Consider the following 23,256-nt stretch of genomic DNA (forward strand, 5'->3'; position numbering starts at 1 on the left):
GTTTCCTCTGCTGTGCCAGTCTTGGCACTGGCATCGGAGAAGTCCTAACAAGGAGTTACTGTGTTTAATTACTGTCACGAAATGCAGACCACAATAACAGAATGATTTCCTTTTCATGCGGTAATGTTCATGAGGTAACGGACAAAGTTACATGCATAACTCTGCCATCGTCCATAGTAATGGCCACTTGCTGCCTGTGTGAATGGTAATTAAGAAGGCCGTCAGTCATAAGGACAGAATGACTAGCGATGTCTTTTCTTGCATAGTCCTGTAGTCCTTTCTTGCAGTAGCTGGCCTGTTGATGGACAGGGGTGGGTCCCCACGCTGACTCCTTAGTCTAGGTGGGTAGTGACTGGTCTGGCAAAGTGTGCATATATTTTGTTATCCCAAGTGTATTGAAATAAAACATTTGGATGTTTTACTTAACATTCTCATGCCATTCTGTGATTTTCATTTGCATGTTGTGCAAAGAAAGGTGTCTGGTAAAATTTCCAAGTGTCTGGTAAATATTTTAATATACTAGACAGTAGCTGGTTCAACATAAAGTTTGCTTCAGACCCTGTTTAGAATAAAACTGTGGAGCTTGGATTAAATTGAATTGGAACTCACATTCTTGAATAGGGTGAGTTACTGATCCAATTTCATTTCCCTTCTATTCAGATTGTCTTCACTGTTCTAAAATTCCACTCAATTCTTTCCACACGCTGTACAGCTAACCCTCTGAAAGATAAAGTGGGTGTAAACGAGCAGAAATGACCTTTGCCGTCATGTGTGCCCACTTCACGTCCCCACAAAGCATACACCATCACGTGCAGTCTTACAAGCTGGAACAAGCTGTGAACAAGTGTAATACAAGCAATGTTTCATCCTGGTCAAGCGTCATGTATAACATACTATTATGCGGGTGTAGGGAAGCACTTGATTCTTATACGCGCCTCCGTTAACAGACTAAATTGATTCAGTAAGCTCTTGATGGCCTGTATGGAGTGCCAGCTCTTTTCACCACCAGTTTATAGTGATCTTGTTTGTGTGCAGGTCTTGATCTGGTCAAAAAATTGACTAGTTTTAACCAAAAGAATATATATGTAGCCTAATAAACGATATTATGAGAATATTACGAGTTACTAAATAGTTTTTTTTTTCTTCTTCTTTGTATTTTTATGTATTGCTGTGTTTAACTGAATAGTTTTTTTTTAAAACTTGAGTGTTTACTGCTGCCTTTTTGGCCAGGTCTCTTTTGAAATAATAGATTTTGAACAAAGGATAAGTAAATAAATAAATAAATGCGTTTGTTCGCCAGAGATCCGATAAGAAAGTGTGGTCAGTAGTCAGAGGGAGAGAGTAAAGGGACACAAACAGAGATACGTGCGTTTTTCTCTCCATCTTCTTACCCTGCAGTGAAGCGCTTCACTCGAAACACTTATGTCCTCAGTTACCTGAGCTGGCTGCCTGCATTCCATTATAAGTAAAGAGTCATCCACTTCTCGCTTGTTTCTTGCCTCTGAAGCGTAAAGGTCTTATGTTTTATTCACTTTTAATTTTCCGAGAGAACAATATGTTGTGCCAGTCGCAAATGGCGAGGAACAGTGTGTACTACAGGACGTCTGGTTCACAAACAACAGCCAGGCAGTGTCTCCTATTTGTCATGCAAGTTTTATGTACTGTCTGACTGGTGTAGTCGGTCTTACAAGATGAAGGTGATGCGGGTGGTAGGCAGCTGATGAAAGGAAATAGCATTCTCACTATTTTTATTGATGTGGCATTCACAACACCACAGACAGGTCCCTCTGTTTTATTCTGTTCCTGAATCTGACACATCACACTTTGATATTAATGTTCCATTGATAACCAGTCATTGGCATCCAGTTGTGAACTGGATATGAAATCGTGGTTAACATACTTTAAATTCTGTTCAAGCATGGGTATTCAGTTGTGGTTACCAGTGCAACATGTGACTTTGGTTTGACATTGTATTGTTTAAATGAAGTTCTAAGCGCTGCCTGCAAGTTTTGCCCGTTTGTAGATGCCATATGCATACAGTGACTAGTGTTTTGTTGGCATATGTGCTGTTCACGGTCAAATAACAGTAAGGCTGTAAGACCTTACTGTAGGCCTACTCTCCGGGCTAACCACACAGCCAATCAGCTCTCCCATCCAAAGGAATGAATGCTTTTCGCCCTACTTGTAAACAGATTTAAAGGTTTTTTACAAGAGCATGACCAATGTAAGATAATGGTCGATACTTAAATGGTTAATTTTATTGACATTGTAGCATAGAGCTTGACTTGTTTACAGCTGCACCGATTTTGCCTGTAAGTGTAACCAAGCCAATTCTAGTCATCAGTTGACTAGATGTGTTGACATGACATGATGAGTGATATTAGATGTTTAAGACCAATCACTGTTGTTTATATGGGAATTACGGTTTAAAATCTTCTCCGAAAATGTACTATTTTGAATAGTGGGTATAAACCACATGAAATCCCTGGAATGTTTTCTCTAAGTAATCCAGAAGTCTTATTTCAATGTGCTGTTTTATGGTGAGATGTGTGGGGAAATCGAACATGGCAATTTGTAAATTGAATATGGGCACAAACCCATTTAAACCTATTTGTTTTCTCACAATCCATAATGTAATAAGCTAATGCACTCACTCAAATATCAACATAAAAATGGGTCTTTATTGCAACATTTATACCCAAGCCTGCAAACAGCTATGCTACTGATAGCCCAAAAAATGCATTTACTGAGTAAACAGAATTATTTTCTGTGTGTAATGATTTAGTGATAAACAAAATGCTAGACCTCAGCCCCTGTAGCCGGATTCAATAGCAAAAATTCTGGTTTCTTGTGCTTCTATTTTTTAGGAAACGAGTTTTTAAAATATGACATGACCTCCCAGGATCCCAGTTCCTTTCTTAAAACCTAATGGAGATACATGTAAAAGTGGAGTTTATGATGAACTACCATTTGCTGGTTCAGGGGAGGGTACCAGCTAGCAGATAGACGTGAAGGATATGGCCAAGGTTATTCTAAAATGCGTGTCATGGCCAAATATTTTTGGCAGATCGTGACAATCTTTTGCCCAGTGTGCTTTTTAATCTCAAATCCCAGTTGCATCTTTCAATCTCAGTATTTTTGTAGTTATCTGTAAGCTTATTGTGACGAACCGCTCATCTGTCGGCCTGTTCAAATCTTTGTCGGTTTGCTCTTAGCAGGTGCTGTTAATCAGAGATGAGTGGTTCATAAGTGCAAATTGGCTACACCTGTGGGTGTGGCAGACATGAGGTTAAAGATGGCTGGTTTTTTGGTCCCATTTTAATTCTTGCTTTTGGCCTGCTTTCCAAGCAGTCCATTTTGTTTTTGCTTTTTGCCCTTAGTGTCCCTACACCACACTTAACACTCATCCGTGCATGGCTTTACACCCCTGATATATCCTACTTACACACCCTGTGTTTATGTATTATACTTGTATTGTTTAGACTTAGTTTAATAAATTTCTTTTCCTCCTTTGATTTTGTGCATGGTCTCTCCTTCTTGTTATGAATGAGTTATTCTGTAACATTATGGTTGTGGTTTTAGTGCTGCATCGATCAGTCAGAAGGCTCTTCGCCCAGATTCTTCTGATACCTTCGGAAGGTTGTGTTTGTAAGTCTTCTCAGCCGTGTGAACTTATGCAATGATAGTGCAATTAAGCATACACGTTGGAGCCAGCTGTGCTTTAAGTGGAAATTAGGCTTCTGAGAAGGCAGGCTTGCAGAAAAGAGGACTACTCATTGAAGGAAAATGTCACTGATTACAGAACAGGAATGAGGAAGGAACGGGGAATTTCACATACTCTTGCCTACTATGCCTATCCTAAAATACAAAATGAAAAAATAAATTGTTTGCGTGTTTGTTGCAAATAAATAAAATACAGACATATTGAGGATCATACCAAGGTCTTCCATCGTAAGGGGATGTGTTTTCTAGGTTGTGTGTTAAAGCTTCCTGCCTGGATCCGCTGTGTTTCCTGTTATTTTCTGTTTCCTTCGGAGTGTTGTCCCAGTTCACTGTTTTTCTGGGAAATGGTAATCACAGAAGATGTAGCTGGACCGCCCTGAAATACAGACCTACATAAAGGTGCTGTTTGATACGGCGCTACTAGCTAAAAACAGGCAGCAGTGTGGTTTTGGCACATAGCCAGTTGCCAGTGCACTACTGGCTCTACTCCTGAGTGCCAAGCAGCTCATTTAAATGATACTTCATTTGCAGCTGTAAATAACTTCCAGTATGCATACATATTATATGGAACGGGCCAAAATAAGGCTGTCGTCTCCGCTAAGCATGTAAACACAATTATAATAATAACAATAATAATGATAATAGGATTATCATTAATACCATTGATGATGATGATAATAATAATACTACCAGTGTAATGTAATAACATTTTATTATTATTATTATTATTATCATTATTATTATTATTATTATTATGAGCTTAAAGGTAAAATTGCATCTCTCTGAAGGCCAGACAAAGGATCGAACAGCATTGCTGAGGCTGCAGCAGTATTTGTGTCCATTTTGAAAAGGCGTCTGAGTTTTTCTCCCCGCCGTGGGAGATGAATTTACGAGAATGAGGCTGACAGCGAGTCCTGAAACGAGACCCTAAGTGCTGACACAATCCAAGCCAAGAAGACCCGCCCGATTTCCAGACAGCTGAGAGGAACAGAGGCCGAGGCTGGCTTTGGCAGCTCCCTCCCATGGAAATGAGACAGTATTCATCAGGGTTACAACCCCTTATAATGCAGCTTCAAAGACACTTTCTATTTAGCGGCACCTTTCCTGGATGTTTAATTTGTATCATCAGTGTGCTGGCCACCAGAAGCAGTTTCATCTCACATAAAATTTCAGTGCCAGCTGCATCGGGTTTCCAATGTGTGTGGTGATGGAGTCTGATTTTTCACTGAGTGCTCCGGTGATTGACAGGAGTGTATTGCCTCTTCGCATAGGGAAATCAAGAGAGAGAGCCGCGGAGAGGCATTGTCAGGACATGCAGCCTTGTGTTTAATTGGGGTCATTGTGATGCGAGCTGATTGGTTCGTTGCTCTGTGACAGTGCTGTAGCACAAGACCCTCATCGTTTTATGTATTCCTCTCTTCTTCCCGACAGGCCGACAGACGTGTCCGCCAGAGAAGTTTGACTGCGGGGGCACCACTCACAAGTGCGTCTCATTGTCGTGGCGATGCGACGGGGAGCGGGACTGCGAGAACGGCGCGGACGAGGAGGAGTGCGCTGCAGGTAGATCTGCCCTTATTCAGGGCCCTTCATTAGGGAGCCTCGTAACTAGGTCCATAGACGCCGGCAGCACTGCAAGCTCCGCCTCCATGGAGCTCCTGAGTAGCTCAGCCGGTTAAGGCACTCGCTTCAAACGCAGGCTGAGTCTTATAGCAAAGACATTGCGAGTTAAAGCCCCTGCCTGGGCATTTTTCCTGTTAAACTGATTACGGCAAAGAGTCTGCAGCTGTGGGACTAATTTGGCTTCGTTCAACCAGGAGTGGGGCGTTTAAGGCGGCCAAGGTTCAACTGGTTTACGCTGCTCTAGATTATAATCGCGTACCAAGGGTACCAACAGGTTACCAGTCGTCATTAATAAGTGATATATCTCTTCTCCAGTCACGCAAGGTAACGCTCTCCTGTTATTCTTTGAACATTGTATGGCGTAAAATATTCACTGGATCGCAGCCAATCGGATCATTGGAGTGCACGTGCTGTCACTGCAGTGGCTCTTTCATGGTTGTAAGTGGCTCAGCAGTAGCTTGAGAGGTGATTCCGAATTGAGAACGAAAAGAAAACTTCCACACAACGCCCCCTGTGGTGACATCACAATAATCAATTCTCTAGTCTGTGGGAAAGAGGGAAAAGTTCTTAAGTGCGCAAGTAGGGGGAAATTGCCAGTAATTGGTCATGTGCAGTGATATTGTGTGGTCTTCCACTCAGGCGTGTGTGTTTCTGTCCCTCTCTTCAGTCACAGGCCTTATGAGGACACAATCTGCAGTCTGGAGCTAGTCTCCTCAATAAGTATATAAAAAATCATAAGCGCAATCACCTCTTTCCCTTAGATCTGTGACCTATATTGTTATTGATTTCACACATCCCTGGAGATGTTATGTCTCATGTTTGCCCTTTGTGGGGACTTCTCTGGCTTCGGTAAATAAAACGGAATGCCCATCATGCCTTGCAGAAAGCAATGCTTCCAATAACACTTCAGGATTATGATGTCATTAAGGTACTCTTTTCCATTCCAGTTCACATCATTGAGCGGCTACTGCCGGAATCACAGCCAGCTGTGTGGAACTGATGCTGCCCTATGTTATAAAACAATTACCATAACTGCAGGGTCCACCATCCCATCAAGCTCCCAGCCATTTCTGTCTTATTTATCATGCTTCCATTGTTTTCTGTAGCCGCCCTGGTCTATGGACAGATGATTTAGCCCGCGGGATCTTGCCATCGAGTGCATATTTCCTACGCCATTATCTCACAGGTCACAAGCTGATTTTTGCATTTTGGCGCATTACGGTATTGAATGGTTGTTTTTCATTGTCTCCTTCTTTGAATGTCCCTGTCTGCTCATGAAGTCTTAGACTGAACAGGAGTCAGGGTAAAATTCTGAACTGTTAAATGACCACTTGCAGCTTGTTAGGTGTTTGCAAGAGCAGTTCTAGATACAGAAACGTTGTGAGTATTGTGCTTGCTTTAATCGCACTGCTTCTCTGAATTAAATTTGACGAACATCAGTGTTCCCCATAGGGAGAGGGAAGGGCGGCAGGGATGTGGAAACAGCTGTGGAAGTTGATGTCACATACTGAGCCGGTAGCCCGTACAAGGGTATTATCTGTCCAATCAAACGCTTGCCCTAGGTTTTTATTTTCGTTTTCATTTTAACTTTGCAGTGCCTTGCTTGCTGTGCGGTGGATGGTTGTGTGCGTTTTGCTGTCACGGCGAATGTGCGGTTAGTCTGCAGGCCCTGAGCTACAGAGTCACTTTTCCCCCTGTGAAATTAAGCTGAACTGATAAGGCTTTCGCTCCGAAGTAGATCGGGCCTTTCAGAGCTAGATTAATCTCCTCTTGCAGCCTCTCCTCCTGCATTCGTATGCGCATACGTGACTTTCTGCAGAGAGCCCGACAAACGCTGTCCTGCTGTACACCCAGGGAAGGTTCTCAGCCGTCTCCCCTGGTGCTGGTGTCTGTGGACAAAAGGAAGACCTCCTACGCCTGGCGCATGTCTTAAGGGCAGAGTCCCTAACCTTGACCTCTCCTCTCCTCTCCTTCCCACTCGCTCACGTCCCCATAGCCCAGAGCACAGGCTGTCTGCAGTACCATTTCTCAATTTCACTATTTTTTTTTTTTTTTACATTTTGCAAATTTGACCTCAATATTTTGAGGGCCGTACATCTTAAAAGTATATGACACTCTCTCTTTTCATTTTGAAATATGAGCAGGCCGCAGGGCTTTAATAAGAAAAATGGAGTGATTTTGACAGGCTGCTATCCTTTGCAAACTGATGCCAATTTTTATTTGTCTCCAAGAAGACGAGTGATTATTTTCTGGAGAATTCAAGAACTGACATTCCTAACTAATTAAAATAAGGAAAGAAAAATAGAATTGTAATTTGATTCTCAGCTGAATTAAATAGGCGAGACTCGTTAGGGTTTTAGCTGAGTGTCAGCATACACACTCTTCCTTGTTGATTAGTTTGTGCTTAGGGAATGATGTGTGTATCAGAGACAAAGGAACTGAATGGGAGGTTTTCTCTGTGCAGTCTTCTAATAACTCAACTCATCTGCCTTTTTTCCGGTCATTACAGGACCGTTCAGCCTGGGCTTTATGGAAAGTGGAAAAATCTGTTTGGTTTTTTAAAATGTTTTTATTTTTGCATTAATACGACTCACCTTTTACCTAAACATTTGACCTTTTTTACATTTTATAATTGGATTTTTTTTAACAACATGTTATCTAATAGCTCTTTTCTCCAGTTGGTTAGGCCATCAAGCCACTGTGCTGTTGCAATAACCTAATTTACGGATTTTTTCCCCCCATGTTGACATAATAAATATTACATTTAATCCTCTGAACCCCAGCTGATGAAGCCGCACAGAAGTGGGAAATTGAGAGGTTAATATTATAGCAGCATTTCACTAGGGTCTGGAAGATGATAGATTTTTTGCCTCTTGGTACCAACGCTGGTATCCGTTATTCTCTGTGCTGTACTGCTTTAATTATCTCCAGACACAATACATTCTGCCTATAAAGTAACATCAGAAGGTCTGTGGAGTGAAATTAAAATTTCTTCTTTTGTCTTAACAAATCCAATATCGGGGTCTGCAGAAGAACTGTGCTTCGGAAGTATTTTCGAATGCTTTCATTTTTATTATTTTTTTCATCTGCCTTAGACAAATGTATTTCCATGAACTTCTGAACCCAATTTGTAAACATCGCAAAATGCGCTTTTACAAAACGCAAATGTTTGAGAGACGTGCGATGGCCTCCATTCGCAGTGAAGAGCTCTGGGTGCAGCAGAGACAGGAAACGGCTTATTCTCTGCTGAGAGAGGCCGGGAGGCACAACGCACACCTGAAGGTGATTACTGTGCAGTTGATTTGACCTTGCAGTGCGGCTCTATGGATTTCCCATAGTAGCCATGGTTAAATGTTTTTTTTTTTTCTAAAGATAGACCATTGTAAAGAAAAAAACATTGTTGGTTAGATACGTTGAATGGTGTGGAGCCATTTGTGCTTTTCTGTGAGGACAAGTGAATGTGTTGCCAGGCTGCCTGACAGCATGTGGGATGGAGAGGTTGGTTTTAGCAGGTTTTTCGGTCAGGAATGTGAGTTTGAGCCCTTCACAGCTCGCCTCCCTCACCCCCATCCCTCGCTTTCACGCATTCTTCAGTTCCTTATCCCTGCCTTAGACGCAGTGGCCTATGTTCCCCGGGTTCCTGAGCTGAAGACAGCAGGGTAAATTCTGCAGTTCCCCTCCTGAATGGAGCGGCAGCACTTCCTCTTTCCTGTCTGACCCAGAGGCGGCCCTGTGCCTGAGCGTGTAGCTATTAAATCCATTCCTGTTTTTTAACTGACTTATCCACACAATGAATAATGCATGCAGAATATAGCCACAGAGTGCATGATGAGCCTTAAATAGCCCCCTGCAGTAAGTTTACCTCTTCATTTGCAGTCAGGCCAAATTCGCTCTCCAATGTTCCACCCATTTTTCTGGTTTTATATTTCTTGTTATCCTTACAGTGACAGTCTGACTACTTAACTTAATGAACATGATCACAATACAGATTATCTCATTGTGTGCACGCGTGTGTGCGAGTGTGTGCGAGTGCGTGTGTGTGTGTGTGAGAGTGCACTAAACGGCAACATAGGACACATTTATGCATAACCATCTCTCTAGATCCATACTTGATTATTTCATCTTATTCAGCAGTTTATTTGTCTAGAGGAGGGAGGAGATGAGTGGATTCTGCTGACTGTTAGGCAAGACTCTGAATGAAAAATACTGAGCTGCCATTACAATAAGCTTCATAAAAGAAGTATTTTGGATTCAACTTGTGCTTCTGGGTCTATATTTATGAACTGTCTCGGGGAAAGAGAGCTGAGCTTGGATCAGGTTTCCTCCTGTCCATATCCTACCTTATCCATTATTAAAAATGTTAAAGGCAAAATGCAAAACTGATCCTAAGTCAGCACTCCTACTCTGAGATGCTGAATAAATGCAGGCCAGGGGATGCTTTGAGTGGGGACCTCATTAACATGCGCCGTAATTACTGTGTCATTCATTTTGTTAAAGGTTACTACGACAACACAGTATACATTGAGATCCTGATTGCTGGTCAGAACCCGGCCTTTCTGCACAATGGGTGATGGATAACGTTATAATTTACTGTAGTCCTTGTTTAAGCAATTCCTTTTAATGAATACCTCAGTGATTTGAGAACAAGAGCGCATGGAGCCTTTCACAAAACAAACAGTAGTTTGAGGGTTCCTCTGTTCATTTTTGTAAGTTAACTGACTTTCATTTACATTCTTCGATTTATCAGGCAGATGCCTTTGTCAGCTGCTCTCCATTTCCATCCCTTCTGTCCAATGATAGCAGAGATATTTATATTTTTTTACAGGCACTCACATTTGTTGCTTGCTTTTCTGGTTGGAGAAAGGATACACGAGTACATCCTCAGAAAGGATGGTGGAATTTAGAGCTTATTCAACAAATGAAATGAAATAATTTCCCCAGAAGACATTCTTTAATTACCCAAGAGGCAGTTCCACTCGCAGAGATTTGCTGCTTCATTGAGAGGCTGAGAAATGACCCCCTGATTGCTCATGATGTGAAGGCCCACAGCTAAATGCTAACTGTGATGTGAAGGTCCATGAAAAAAATCTAACTGCCTTTTTGCTGGTAATAAAGGGCTAGTGAGATGGATGGTAGATTTTTATTTGTGCATGTGAGTGTGTGTGTGTGTGTGTGTGTGTGTGTGGGTGGGTGGGTGGGTGTGTATGAGTGTGATTTATTTGACTTTTTCCTTTTTTTTAATGTGACGCAGTTGCTTTCTGCTCATGGAACGGCTGGTGAGCAGACTGGTCATTAATTCTGGGAGAAAACATTGTGGTCGATCCATTCGTCTTAATTTCTTCGTGAAAGCACCATGTGCCCAAAGTCAAACCTAACTCCCTTTCAAACACTAAACTTGCTTTCTTTGGCTTAATTAGGCCCCAGCACGCTTCTGTCTTGGCTGAGGGCTTGTTTATTGGTCTTCATCATTGGACTCCCCTCCTGCCCTTCCTCCCTACCACAGGTCACTGGGAGGGAATGGTCATGGCTGACGCATGTTCAGCCTACAGTGGGAGAAACACTCTTAATTATGCTGGACTCGCAAATAACAAATCAATTTTGCCGGATGACGCTCTGTTTAGTCCTTGTTGTTTAATTGCCTTGTATGCTGGCTCAGTCGGAACTGACACTCAAAATGTAAGGCCGAGCAGGATGATGTAAGGCCAAGTGAGTCTTCTTGACACAACGGCCTTCACTCTAATTGTTGCCTGTGATGGGCTCAAAACTCTCATCAATTTTCTGTTCAGAGACGAAAGGCTTAATATTTATCTCACTGCTTTGGTAGTCATTATTATGATGATGGAGACAGCTAAACCTGCTAAAAGAGATTCCAGTTGGCCCCAGCTGTACAGCAGACTCAGTTTAATCAGTTACTTTTCCGGTAGCACTGCTGTATGCGTCGGTGTAAGTGTAATTGGCAGTCATGCTGCTTGCTTCAAGGGCAAAGCAGCCAGAGAGGACTGTTTTCGTCACGTTCCGATTGGTGGAAGTTGCTGAGAAGCGTTAAGAAGGAGATCAAGTGCTTGTTGCCATGGGTGATACAGACAACAGAGCCTGCTACTGTCCTCTGCCCAACAAAGCCGAGTCTGATCCTGCAGTATTCTATGAAACAGGGATCATTTGTGCAATAGCTGTCTCTAGAGCATAAAAGGAAGATTTCTGCTAAAAGTCTTGCAATCTGATTGGTTCTAGCCATACACGTTTAAGCAAGCCAGAGTGAAGATGGATGAAATCTGAAAGCAAAATATATGTTTGTTTGCTGGTTTGTTTAATGTTTGCTTTGAAGGCCTTGCAAACTTCCGATGGTGAATGTTTCAATTGAACCATCTCGAGGATGTGGCACTTGATTTGTTTTTCAGTTAGCTTGGAACAGACACTTCTCAGCGATACTGAGAAACTAAAGGATGGGGTCGGTGAGATCACTGTTAAGGCAGGTGCTGTGAATCATCTGGAATTCTTGGACAAAACTACCTGAGAGAACGTTCCAGAATTTATCGACTGCCAGATTGGTACATCTCAGATTCCTGAGTACACAGTCATCCAGTTATCTTGAGAGCCAGTGAGCCAGTTAACCAGGGATCTTGTGATCCTGTGAGCCAGTTACTCAGTGATCTTGTGAGCCAGCGTGCCAGTTACTCTGTGATTTTGAGAGCCAATAAGCCAGTTACCCAATGATCTCGTGATCCAGTGAGCCAGTTACCCAGTGATCCTGTACTCAGTTACCCAGTGATCCTGTGATCTGATGAGCCAGTTACCCAGTGATCCTGTGATCCAGTGAGCCAGTTACCCAGTAATCCTGTGATCCAGTGTGCATGCTCTCAGATGACTGGTTCCTTTTATCTTCAGCGGGAGATGGAAACACTCTCAGTCAGCCAGTCCTGGGACCTAGACCCCTACACCCCACAGTGAGCAGGTTCTGTACTCCACCCCCATCCCACAATAAGCAGATGTCCCTGATCTCCTGACAGGGAGAAGAGAAGCCTCGCCATCTGCAAGCGTTTACTCTGACAGCTACTGTATAAATACTGAAAGAACCGGGCGTGTTTTAGATCTGTTACCTTGCGCAGAGGTCGTATATCATAAATAAAATGTATTGCCCACGAGCCATTTATCAGCATGACGCAAGGAAAGGACAGTGATGAATGGGGCGGTGGAGAAATGAAAGGAGGCGGCGTGGGGTTTTCACTGAGCCCAAGTGGGCGGGAGCCAGGGCTGTGGGCGGGGCACAGAACGGATCCCCTAAATCTCAGGCTGTCTGCCTCCCCCCTGGGTGAGAATGTCAGTAAGAGCCCTTACAGAGAGGCTCTGGTGCTGAGCTGGAGGAGGAGACCCAAGGCTGGTAGGCATATGATAAGCCTGTCCTTTGAGGTGCCAGTGCCATGGGGAGGGACTGCAAAACAGAGGGCGTGGCACCATTTATCAGAGTCACCTGTCACAGAGGACTGGAAGGTGGCGGGAATTGTTGTGACCTTTGACCTTTGGGATCACAGATGCCCGTGCTCAGCTCAAGACTGTTGTTCTCAGTCCTTCTCATTCTTCTTTTAGGGATGCTTTGTTGACCCCCAAAGTTGTAGGTCTTTTAGGGTCACCTTTCAAAGCACTGGATAGCTGGGTTCTTCCCCCCCAAATTAAGAGCTCTGCTTTTTCTGCTAGTGTAGCCTGTCAGACCCCAGTCACACAGGCTAATCTCGACTCCATTTTAAGAATCCAGCAGCCCTATTGCTCAGCAGCACATCTCTTAAAGTTCATCTCTAGCCCCAGTCACCCGTTTCTTTTAGGGTGTTTACACTCCCTATGGCTCCCCCCATTACTATGAAATCATGATCTGATGCCATGATTGTCCCTCTGCTGTTTGGGGCAGATTATATCATCCTGTGGGTAGCATGCAGGGGGAAAGCCCCTGGTCCTCAGCGCTTTAATGGCGTGAAGCGTAATTGTGTCTGTTAGACAGACAGCGGCTCACGCTACATTAGTTTTGATTTCCTGCACGGAGGGATGGGGGCATTGTTTGACTGCTTGCGTGTTCGTTTTGAGACATGATCTGATTTCTGCTGACATTTTGCCTTTAAAAGTATACAGCACGAGTAGTACTCTGTGTGTGTGTGTGTGTGTGAGAGTGTGTGTGTTTGTGCGTACGCAGAGGCGATTCTTGGGACTTGCGGGGGCCCTAGGCCCTTTCTGATTGACTTCTACTATCATCATGCCACCCAAAACTCATAAAACACGGCCCTTGGGCTACCCCGATTCTCGGGGCTCCAGGCAGTTTCCTGCCTCAGCGTGTGTGGGGGTGTGTGTGTATGATATGCAGTAACCTCCAAATGCACACTACATTATGGCCAGTAACCCAGTACTACTGACCTTCTTGATAATGGATATGACAGTGGAAACCAGAGGGTTCAGCATCTTCTGACATTTTAATGGCCAGTTTCTTTGTTGCCATCATGCTTTCTGCGCAGTTCTCTGACCATAACTGGAGAACTTAAATCTGTATATGGTTAGGTTCCTCTCGCTGAACCTCCTTATTTCTGTTGGTAATGCAGGTTTTTGAAGCTTTTGTGATGTTCAGAACCTTGTACTTAAATGCTATAAATATATATTCAATGTCTGTATCAAATAACAAGGTAAGTATAATTGATATTAAACTACTGCATATTTAGCTTGATATGGTGATAATTTGGTTGTACAAGTCCTTCACAGTATGTTATAAAGCACACCTAGCTGAGATTACTGTTGTCAGCCTCACTTCAAGGCCACCTCTTTATTGTCCTCTGATATCGATGAATGAGTATCCAATAAAAGATTTTAATGGGCTAGAACCTTCTCAGTGAATCGGAAGGGGATTCCTGTGATTAATGTATTTTTGGATTTGCTTTGACTTATTTCCCTGATAGTATATTTCGATTAACTTTATGTTAAAAAAGGAAATACAGTGAGGTTCTAAAGCTGGAGGTGTTCTATTCCCAATTCTCTTCCAGTTACTTAGACCTTTGATTATATATGTTATCATATGTACATATACTGTAGATTGATCTCTGGGACAGGTTGTGATTGTCTCTGGATTCATGTTGCCCTGGCTTAGTGTTTATCACTGGATTAGCTTGCTTGTTTTCATTGTTCATCATATGTGAGGTCATGCACAGTGTTTGACTTCCTAGCTAGCCATTGCTGTCACACTTTATTCTTCTCTCTTTCTGACCCACTGAAAGCAGCACCAGTTACAATATTCTCTGGTGCTTGTGCATAGCAATATTTTTCTTTTTAATATCAACTGCAGTTTGGACGTTAGTTATATCTTCCTTCCACTTTAAGGCTTCTGAGCATCGGGGAAGCCAGACAGTGGTAAAATGATTGTGTTTATAGCTCTTCTGGAAGTTAGCCCTTAGGTTAATATGACTCTATTAAAGCAGTGTCAGAGCATTACTGTGGTGTCTGAAAGGCTTTAGCATCTGGCACTCCTACAGCAAGGCTTGCAGGGCATCCTGGCTTCAATCCATAAGAAATTCTCCTCAACTTTTACTTTGACATTAAAAAATGCAAGGGCTTGTTTTTTTTAATGGCAGCTTTATGAAGGCCCCTATGTGGTGGAGGTAGTGTTGCAAATGTTGGCAGCATGGCAGGCGTAGGAGGTGATGCAGATGTAGGTCGTATAGAAGGTAGAGGTTGTAGGCAGTATGGCAGGTGGATGCTGTGAGGTAGAATTTGGTAGTATGGCAGGTGGAGATTGTGAGGTAGATGTAGGCAGTATGGCAGGTGGATGCTGTGAAGAAGAGGTAGGCAGTATGGCAGATGGATGCTGTGAGGTAGATGTAGGCAGAATGGCAGGTGGATGCTGTGAAGAAGAGGTAGGCAGTATGGCATGTGGAGTTTTGTGAGGTTAACTGTAGGCAGTATGGCAGGTGGATGCTGTGAGGTAGATGTAGGCAGTATGGCAGGTGGAGGTTGTGGGGTAGATGTAGGCAGTATGCCAGGTGGAGGTTGTGAGGTAGATGTATGTGGAGGCAGTATGGCAGGTGGAGGCAGTAGCTGGGGGCTGACTTCGGTTTTCCGTTCTCCCCGCTCCAGACAGCAAAGCCTGCGCCCACAATGAGTTCCAGTGCCGCAACCGCCAATGCCTGGCGCCCGTCTTCCTGTGCGACGGCGACGACGACTGTGGGGACGCCAGCGACGAGGACAAGTGCTCGGCGCCCACCTGCGGCCCGCACGAGTTCCGCTGCAACAGCTCCGAGTGCGTCCCCCAGCTGTGGAGCTGCGACGGGGACCCCGACTGCCCCGACCTGTCGGACGAGTCCCCCGAGCGCTGCGGCGGCCGCCGCGCCCCGCCCCTGCCCCGCCCGCGCCCCCGCTGCGACCCCGGCGAGTTCCAGTGCGGCAGCGGCGAGTGCCTGCGGCTCCACTGGAAGTGCGACGGGGACGCCGACTGCAAAGACAAGTCCGACGAAGCCAACTGCCGTGAGTCACCGCAGCCCGCAACTGTTTGAGAGGAATTCATTTTTGCCCCCTAATCTCAAGAACCATATATTCTACTATGCTGAAACCTACATTGCAAAAATGTCATTTTATTATATATATATTTATATATATATATATATATATATATATATATAACAGGTTTTTGTCATCCTAGAAACTTGTGTTATACTTTCTTCTGCTTGGTCTCAGGAGGTTTTGAGGGTTTTTAAAAATTATTATTATCATTATTTTTAACTTGACATAGTTTTTTTTATTTAATTGGCTGTCATTCTTGCATGTGTCCTATTTATCCATCTAGAACTTTAACAATGTTCCTTGAACACAAATGTTACAAATACAAGTCGTACATTCATGTTGCATGTGATACAAATACGTCCATCTTCGCTCTTGCTTTTTAACGTTTAGTTAAAGAAAAATAGCTGAAGAGTGTATGTCTCCTTTGTTGTGTAACTGTTATACACACATTGGGAGAGCACTCCACCACAAATACGTACGTGCAGCCCATTTTCATGTAAATCCAGACTTTTAATTAATTTCAATTAGACTATTGTCAAGAAGGATAATTAGCCGTGTGTGTCTGTGTTCCGCTAGCATTACCTGCAGAGCTGCACGACGTGTTGGCGTCTGCACAGATCGCGGTGACACTGGCAGAGGGCGGGCTCACAGGAGCGCACGACTGTCCCTGGGTTACTAAGCAACGGGCTGACATCCTCAAGCGTTATCCAAGTTCCCTGGGATAAGCGTGTGGCTCAGGATGAGGAGGAAAGCTAGCCCGCAGGGGCTCCAGTGGACGCATTCTAAATCTCATCTGCGCAGCTCGCCGATTAGCATCTGTAATATGCAAATATTTAGTGCACGCTCTCGGCTAAAAGGTGTGCTTTCATCCAATAAAGGAGATGACGCTAGTAATTAGATAGTGGAAATATGACACAGCAAGAGACCCCATGCATTTACACAGAAGGTAATGTTTCATTTTAATGCAGCATCGGTCCTGTGTGTTCAAACGTAGGTAATGTTGAATAAATCATCATAAATTTTGCCTGAAAATTAACTGATTTGTGCCAGATTGTAAATTCGAAAAGAATGCGCAAACAAGTTTAGTAATGTAGTCCGGGAGTGAAATGGGTTGCGTTTGAGAATGGACACATCTAATGAGTTTATCCCGTTCTAATCAGTGCTCTACAGTTCTCCCATTTTAGGAGCATTTGCACAAAAAATTGATGTGCGCTAAGTGGGAAAATATAATTTAGGAGCGCATCTACTAATTGGGATGCGTTAGTGTGCCCCTTGGAAAAAATGTTAGCGTAGAGCCCTGCTAATAACAGATATGGGAAACTTCATATTGTGGCTTTGGACGAGCTTCTCCTTTTCAGACTGCCTTGCCTCTGCAGGTGCTTTACGGACTATATCATTGCTTTTCTCCGTATTTTAGACAGTACCCCGTCCCCAACGGTTGCGCATTCCCTCGATTTGCATCGGAGTTGTTTTTCATTAGATTTTTTGCGTGAGCGTTCGCCGCGGGACGACAATGGCCAGCGTTTCTGCCGCGTCTTTAAGAAGAATAATCCCCTCCTTACCCCAGTACCGCGCAACAACAATCAAACGATAGTCGGAAAGATCCATAAATCACGCAAACAAACAAACGAAAAGAAAAAGAATACATTAAAGAGATAAATGAGTAAGAGCTTCATCTCTCGGGGAGCAGCAGGAACGGGCAGAGATGGCGTTGTTTACCCTCGCGCGTCAGCCTCAGGATGAGTAAACGCGTCAGTATACTTTACATCTCCACTCCTGTGGACTTGAGCTGCCCAATGGAGCCGCACTACAAATAAAATCCACGCTTACGCGCTCATGTCTGCTCTTCCCTCACTGAGGAGAGGGTGTCTGTGGAGTCTTGTGCTAAAAAGCTGGATTTTGTCCTCACAGTAAATACATTTTATTTCCCTTTCTAAGGAATGTGTGCTAGACATACTGCCCACACGTAGACAATGATGGCTGAAACCAAGATGGTTGACACTGAATTTTCTGTGTAACTAAATTCACAACTATAGGTACATGTATACACTGCTGTGCAATTTATACACAGTAAACACAAAAAAAAGAGTGGAAGAATGCCCAGCGTAGAGGTTTTAGTTTATTTGCATTGACTCCACCCATTCCTGTGACCTCGTTTCTTGCAGCCTTGCTGACGTGCCGACCAGATGAGTTCCAGTGCGGCGACGGCTCGTGTATCCACGGCACCAAGCAGTGCAACAAGGTGTACGACTGCCCGGACAACAGCGACGAGGCCGGCTGCGTCAACAGTGGGTGTAGCGCCTGGGCCCGCCGTCACGCTGATCCCTCCCAAAACTCCGCCCAGTGCTCCCTTTGAAAAGCACTCTGGGATTCAATGACACGCCCATAAAAGCATTAAATCCTTGTAGTCTTCCTGCCGGTGTCCTTCCTGTGAAGTCTATGAAACTGGAGAAGAGAAGCATTCCGCTGTCATGACAAATAGCTCATTACAGCCTGGTTGTTAGATGGCTCAGACTGAAAGCCTGGCTCTTAGCAGTCCAGAGGGATCAAACAGGCTGGATTCGGGCCTGCATGTGAAGCTCTGATCCAGGGGCTTTGTACCACTCACAGGGATGTTGATGTTTTTATCAGCCTCCCTGGTGGACTCGCTGAGCCAGGGCACTTAATACTGACTCACAGGAAACATATGCAAAGAAATACAGAAAATTTGAGGTATTTTATAGTGCGTATGCTTAACATCGAATAATTGTGAGGTCTTGTGTCATCTGCGTGCATTACATCAAAAGGTTTTGAGGTCTTGTATTGGCGTCCACAATCCCAAATTATTGTATTACATGACTTTGCATGTAAAGGTAAAGTCTCCATCTCCTTTTTGTTGTCCCGTGTCTCCTGTAGCAACCAGGTGCGAGGGGCCGCTGAGGTTCATGTGCAAAAACGGCGAGTGCATCGAGGCCAGCAAGCTGTGCGACTCCATCAAGGACTGCAAGGATTGGTCAGACGAGCCAATCAAAGAGTGCGGTGAGAGCGCTGTAGCCAATACGTCGTTAACGCGCTGTCCATCTCGCCCTCAGAGCCTAGCAGCCGGTCCTAAGATAACAAGTGATTACAATTGATCAAAAGCAGAAGAGAGCTTGACAAATCAGTTCACTCCATGTGATCAAATGGCGTAAAACCCTGAACTTCTCCATTCAGTGCGAGCTCCTACACCGAATTTGTGTACTGCCTTTGGGCGACCATGCCGTACGCAGTTAACAAACCACTCTTATTGCTGGTTTTGTATCATTTATCCTACTGACCCAGGCTACCTCGGTTCAGGTGCTTTTGTTTAGCTCTGATCCAGCTGCGGTGTCTTTTGTTAACTCTGTGAGAGATATATTGGGCACATGTGTATATAAAGTGAATCATTTAGATAGGACAAGGTTCTGGTACTCTAACTCGCTGACAAAAAAGGTCAGATTTTACCTGAAATGTTAATGGCGTTAAATCACTTATGCTGAATTATTGCTGTTGTACAGTATGGATTTCCCATATGAGCTCACGGTGGCATGCAGCCTGTTCCTGACAGGCTGGATCAGAGAGGAGGGTATGCAGCTCAGTCTAGGGCTGTCTGGCATCGGCCATGAATTCTCCAGACAACATGCTACCGAGGCAGGGGGAGTGGGGGAGGGGGTTAGGAGAACACACAGGTTTTTTACTGCAGCAATTACTGCCCTTCAACCTTCCCCTAACCACGTGACTCTCTCTCCTACATACAGAACACAAAGGCCTTTAGCTTGTACTGTAAGCTCAGCCTCTTCTCTGTCTCAGTAGTCCACATATTCAGGCTCCTGCTCTGTCCATGACTGGTACTCCCATCGCCACCAGCCTGTCCAACTGTGAATCCCAATAGCGCTGCTCTCCAGCCGAGACCGTATGCACTGTCACTTGGCAGAATGTTCCAGTGCTGTGGTATTGTATTAGCTAGCAGGCTAAATGCAAAACAAGGACACGCTAATCTAGCTAGCCAGTTGAGTTTCTGAATATTACTTCACCCTAGTCCATTTTCAGCAAGCTTCGACAGGCAAACAGATGGTATAATAAAGAACCCATTATAAAAAAATTTCCACAGCAGCACAAATAATTAATCAGATTTTTCTATCTTCATTTCATATTTGCTTAACACCAAACAGCTGCCAAACAGAGGGGTAGGACTATGAAATGGCTGAAACTGCAATGGTTCTGGATGAGTTTTGTAGAATAGTGTGACAAGTCTATGATTTATTCTCTCATTGGTTCCTAACTAGAAGCTAAGCAGTCAATTTGTTTCCGTTTGGTACAGAATAGCAGATAAGCCACAGTCTGTATTAATCTTTTTTTTTCCCCAGCCCTGGTTTTTGGTGGCTGTAAGGTCGGTAAGTTCATCACACCCCAAGCCCAGTGCTGTTGTGCATAAGTTATTTTTGACTCCTCCTCCCCTTACGCAGGCCTAAATGAGTGCAAGGACAACAACGGAGGCTGCTCGCACATATGCATCGATCGGCCCATCGGATATCAATGCCAGTGCCCCCCGGGATACAAGCTGCTGGACAAGAAGACCTGCGGAGGTAGCAGCCGCCGTGACCTTTGACCTCTCTCCACCAAACCCTGCACCCCTCCCCCACCCTTCCCCGGCTGTTGTTGATGCGTCTCCAACGTTCCTCCGCAGACATCGACGAGTGCGAGAATTCTGACGCCTGCAGCCAGATCTGCATCAACTACAAAGGCGACTACAAGTGCGAGTGTTACGAGGGTTACCAGATGGACCCGGTCACCAAGACCTGCAAGGCTGAGGGTAAGAGCGCACAGGCACCACAACGACCTGGTACTGGCACTGACAACATGACCACACCCCATGCACAAAGGGTCTTGATGATCATGGTCTAGGTACACTTTTCTAGAAGCCTTTCCCCTCTAAATCCATTGAAAGAAATAAGTTGAACATAGTATAAAAAAATCTAATTGCATTTTATTTTATTGTCTGACAGGCAAATGAGGTAACTGAGGGGGGAGGGTTTCATGTCTGTTGTGTAAATGCTCAATCCTCCAGTGCCAGCATAACTTTATTAAATTAGCTTGCTAATTTAAGGCCATGTAGCTAGCAGTGGAGATTAAGTGTGACTTCTGGTAAGCTGTTCTTTAAAATTTGGTGCTAATCATATTTTAACGTTGAATATTGTTTTACCTTATTCATATTCCATAACACTCCTTCAGTTAACCCTGCCTCCGAACTGCATAACTTACGCCTTTCCTGCTTATAGACAGAGGAAAATGGCATTTATTAACAACTGGGCCAGGTACTGTGTCTGTGACAGATACATGTCTGTGCTGTCAGTCCACAGCAACAGGAAAACATTCCCCATTATAACCGCCATCCCTCAAACCGCACTCCATTAAGGCCTGACACGAGCAAGCTTTCGGATCGTTATTCTCAGGTAAAATCATTAGCTGGAGATATACATAATGAGGGAGTTTTAGGGAAGATCTCTCCGCCTGCTGAAAAATTGTATTTGTTTAGCGGGAATAAATAAGACGGCATCGAGCTGGAAGGCTTTTAATGGCGCGCGGAGTGAGTCTCCAGCCCTGCGGGGTTTGATGGAAGATCATTGTCTGGAACGGCGGTATTGTGTTGCGCGAGCGACTCTCTGAGCGGTGTGATGAGATTATTATTTATTTAGCCTCCTGTTTAGTTTTGCGCCGCTCATGAATATCTCGGTGTTTGCACTGTTCTGTCGTCGAAATGTGGACTTAATGAAGCTCGGTGAGTTTGTCCCGCACATCATACATCTTTCCTGACTGCTGACAGAGCCCTTCCTCCGTGCTAAAAATAATAATTGACGGAAACCTGATTATCAAATACATCACACTAGGACTGGAAGCTTCAAACTCATTTGAAGATGAAGGCCCACTGGCAACTTGATATTCTGGGAAGGAGATTATTACTTATTCCTCTGTACTGCACCTCACCAGACGTTTCATTTTGTGAGCAGTAATTGGATATTGTATTATATAGAATTGCTTTTTTTTCAGTTCGCACAATCATGTTATTTTTAGGGTGTTCTCTACATTCATTTAGCCTGTTGTTCTTCAGGCACAGATGCATCTACCAGTCAGAAGGTTGGCTACAGTATTAAAAAACTTCTGCTCCTGGTAGACTCCTGGTCAATCATTAAACTGCACAGGGCCTGTGATTTTTCATCTAACTGACCATTTCTGACAGAGCCCCTCACGATCCCTCATTCCGCCTTTTTTAAGCCAATAAAAGCCAGGTGAGGTGAGCCAATTAGGACACAGCATATAACTTGCAAAAGTGCACACAGATTGCTGTTACATTGGGGTTTCTGTGTTTATATATCTGCTTTTGTGTGGTGTTCTGAATATTTGAGAAGACAAATGTTCTCCTTTAACATGTACATACGGCTAGCTTAGTTAACTGGGATTTCGGTAAATAAACAATGTACTGGTGATTGTTGTTTAAATTACTGAATTTCTGAAAAGTGCAGATGATAGAGGAATGAAAGATGAGGCTGTGGGTTGCCCGGAGCATCACCATGTGTGTGGAAAAGGAAAATGCAGGTGTGAGAAAGAAGTTCATTTATAGCCCACTGACCTTTCAGTCTGAGGTAATGTTATATTTTACAAATCTGAATGTGTCATTAATCGGTGGATTATGGTGCTAGACAGTCCATGAGAACTGCTGTAACGTCAGTGAATTATCCGGTGGAGTACCCTTAGTTATCTATTTGAACCACTGAGGAAAAATGAAATAACTGTAATGAATCTGGAATGCTCTCCCCCGAGAAAAGCCTTAAATAGCCACATATGACAGATATCCTTCGCCAGTTGTCAGTGATTACCCTCGGGCGGTGCGGGGAATCTTCCAGAACACTGAGTGAAGAGGTTCAGTATGTCTTCCACGCCCCAGCTGCACACATTGATGCTTGATGGGTCTGACAGCAAAGATTTGGGTTTAGTACAGAAAGCAGGGTGTTGTTTTCAAGGACGTTTTTAGCAGAACCTTGGTCTGCCACCGAGGTGTGAATGTCCTCATTTAAATATTTTTTTCTTCTTTTCTTGTGTACGGGCAATGATACATCTCAATGTGCAAAAGGGATTGTCAGCTCAGCTTGGGGGCTTCATCGCCTTCCTTTGTGTTTTCTCGTAACGCCGGTGTGTCTGCGCAGATAAGACATCCCTCTGGAAATGAAACCGAGTGCGCTGGCTTCAGCTTCTAAAAATAAATTACAGACGCGATTCTTATAGCTAACCAGTTCTGCTCTGTATTCAGGAAAATAATGATGTCAGGTGTGAATGTGGGCCTACACAGAGAGAGCCGATTGGAGAATTGTGAGGAAATGGCCACTCTGCGTGATG

At 44.1% G+C, this 23,256-nt stretch overlaps 1 protein-coding gene across 2 annotated transcripts in view; it reads left to right on the top strand.

Moving 5' to 3' along the window:
- Positions 1–23,256, top strand: part of LOC118229504 (low-density lipoprotein receptor-related protein 8-like) — a 73,114-nt gene that overhangs the window by 33,845 nt on the left and 16,013 nt on the right. For both annotated transcript variants that reach the window (XM_035421492.1, XM_035421493.1), the window contains exons 4-9: positions 5,155–5,283; positions 15,445–15,831; positions 18,033–18,155; positions 18,763–18,885; positions 20,331–20,450; positions 20,552–20,677. In XM_035421492.1, coding sequence (XP_035277383.1) covers positions 5,155–5,283; positions 15,445–15,831; positions 18,033–18,155; positions 18,763–18,885; positions 20,331–20,450; positions 20,552–20,677 — 1,008 coding nt within the window. The remainder of the gene's footprint in view (positions 1–5,154; positions 5,284–15,444; positions 15,832–18,032; positions 18,156–18,762; positions 18,886–20,330; positions 20,451–20,551; positions 20,678–23,256) is intronic.

Source organism: Anguilla anguilla, chromosome 6 (assembly GCF_013347855.1).
Source record: "Anguilla anguilla isolate fAngAng1 chromosome 6, fAngAng1.pri, whole genome shotgun sequence".
Lineage (NCBI taxonomy): Eukaryota > Metazoa > Chordata > Actinopteri > Anguilliformes > Anguillidae > Anguilla > Anguilla anguilla.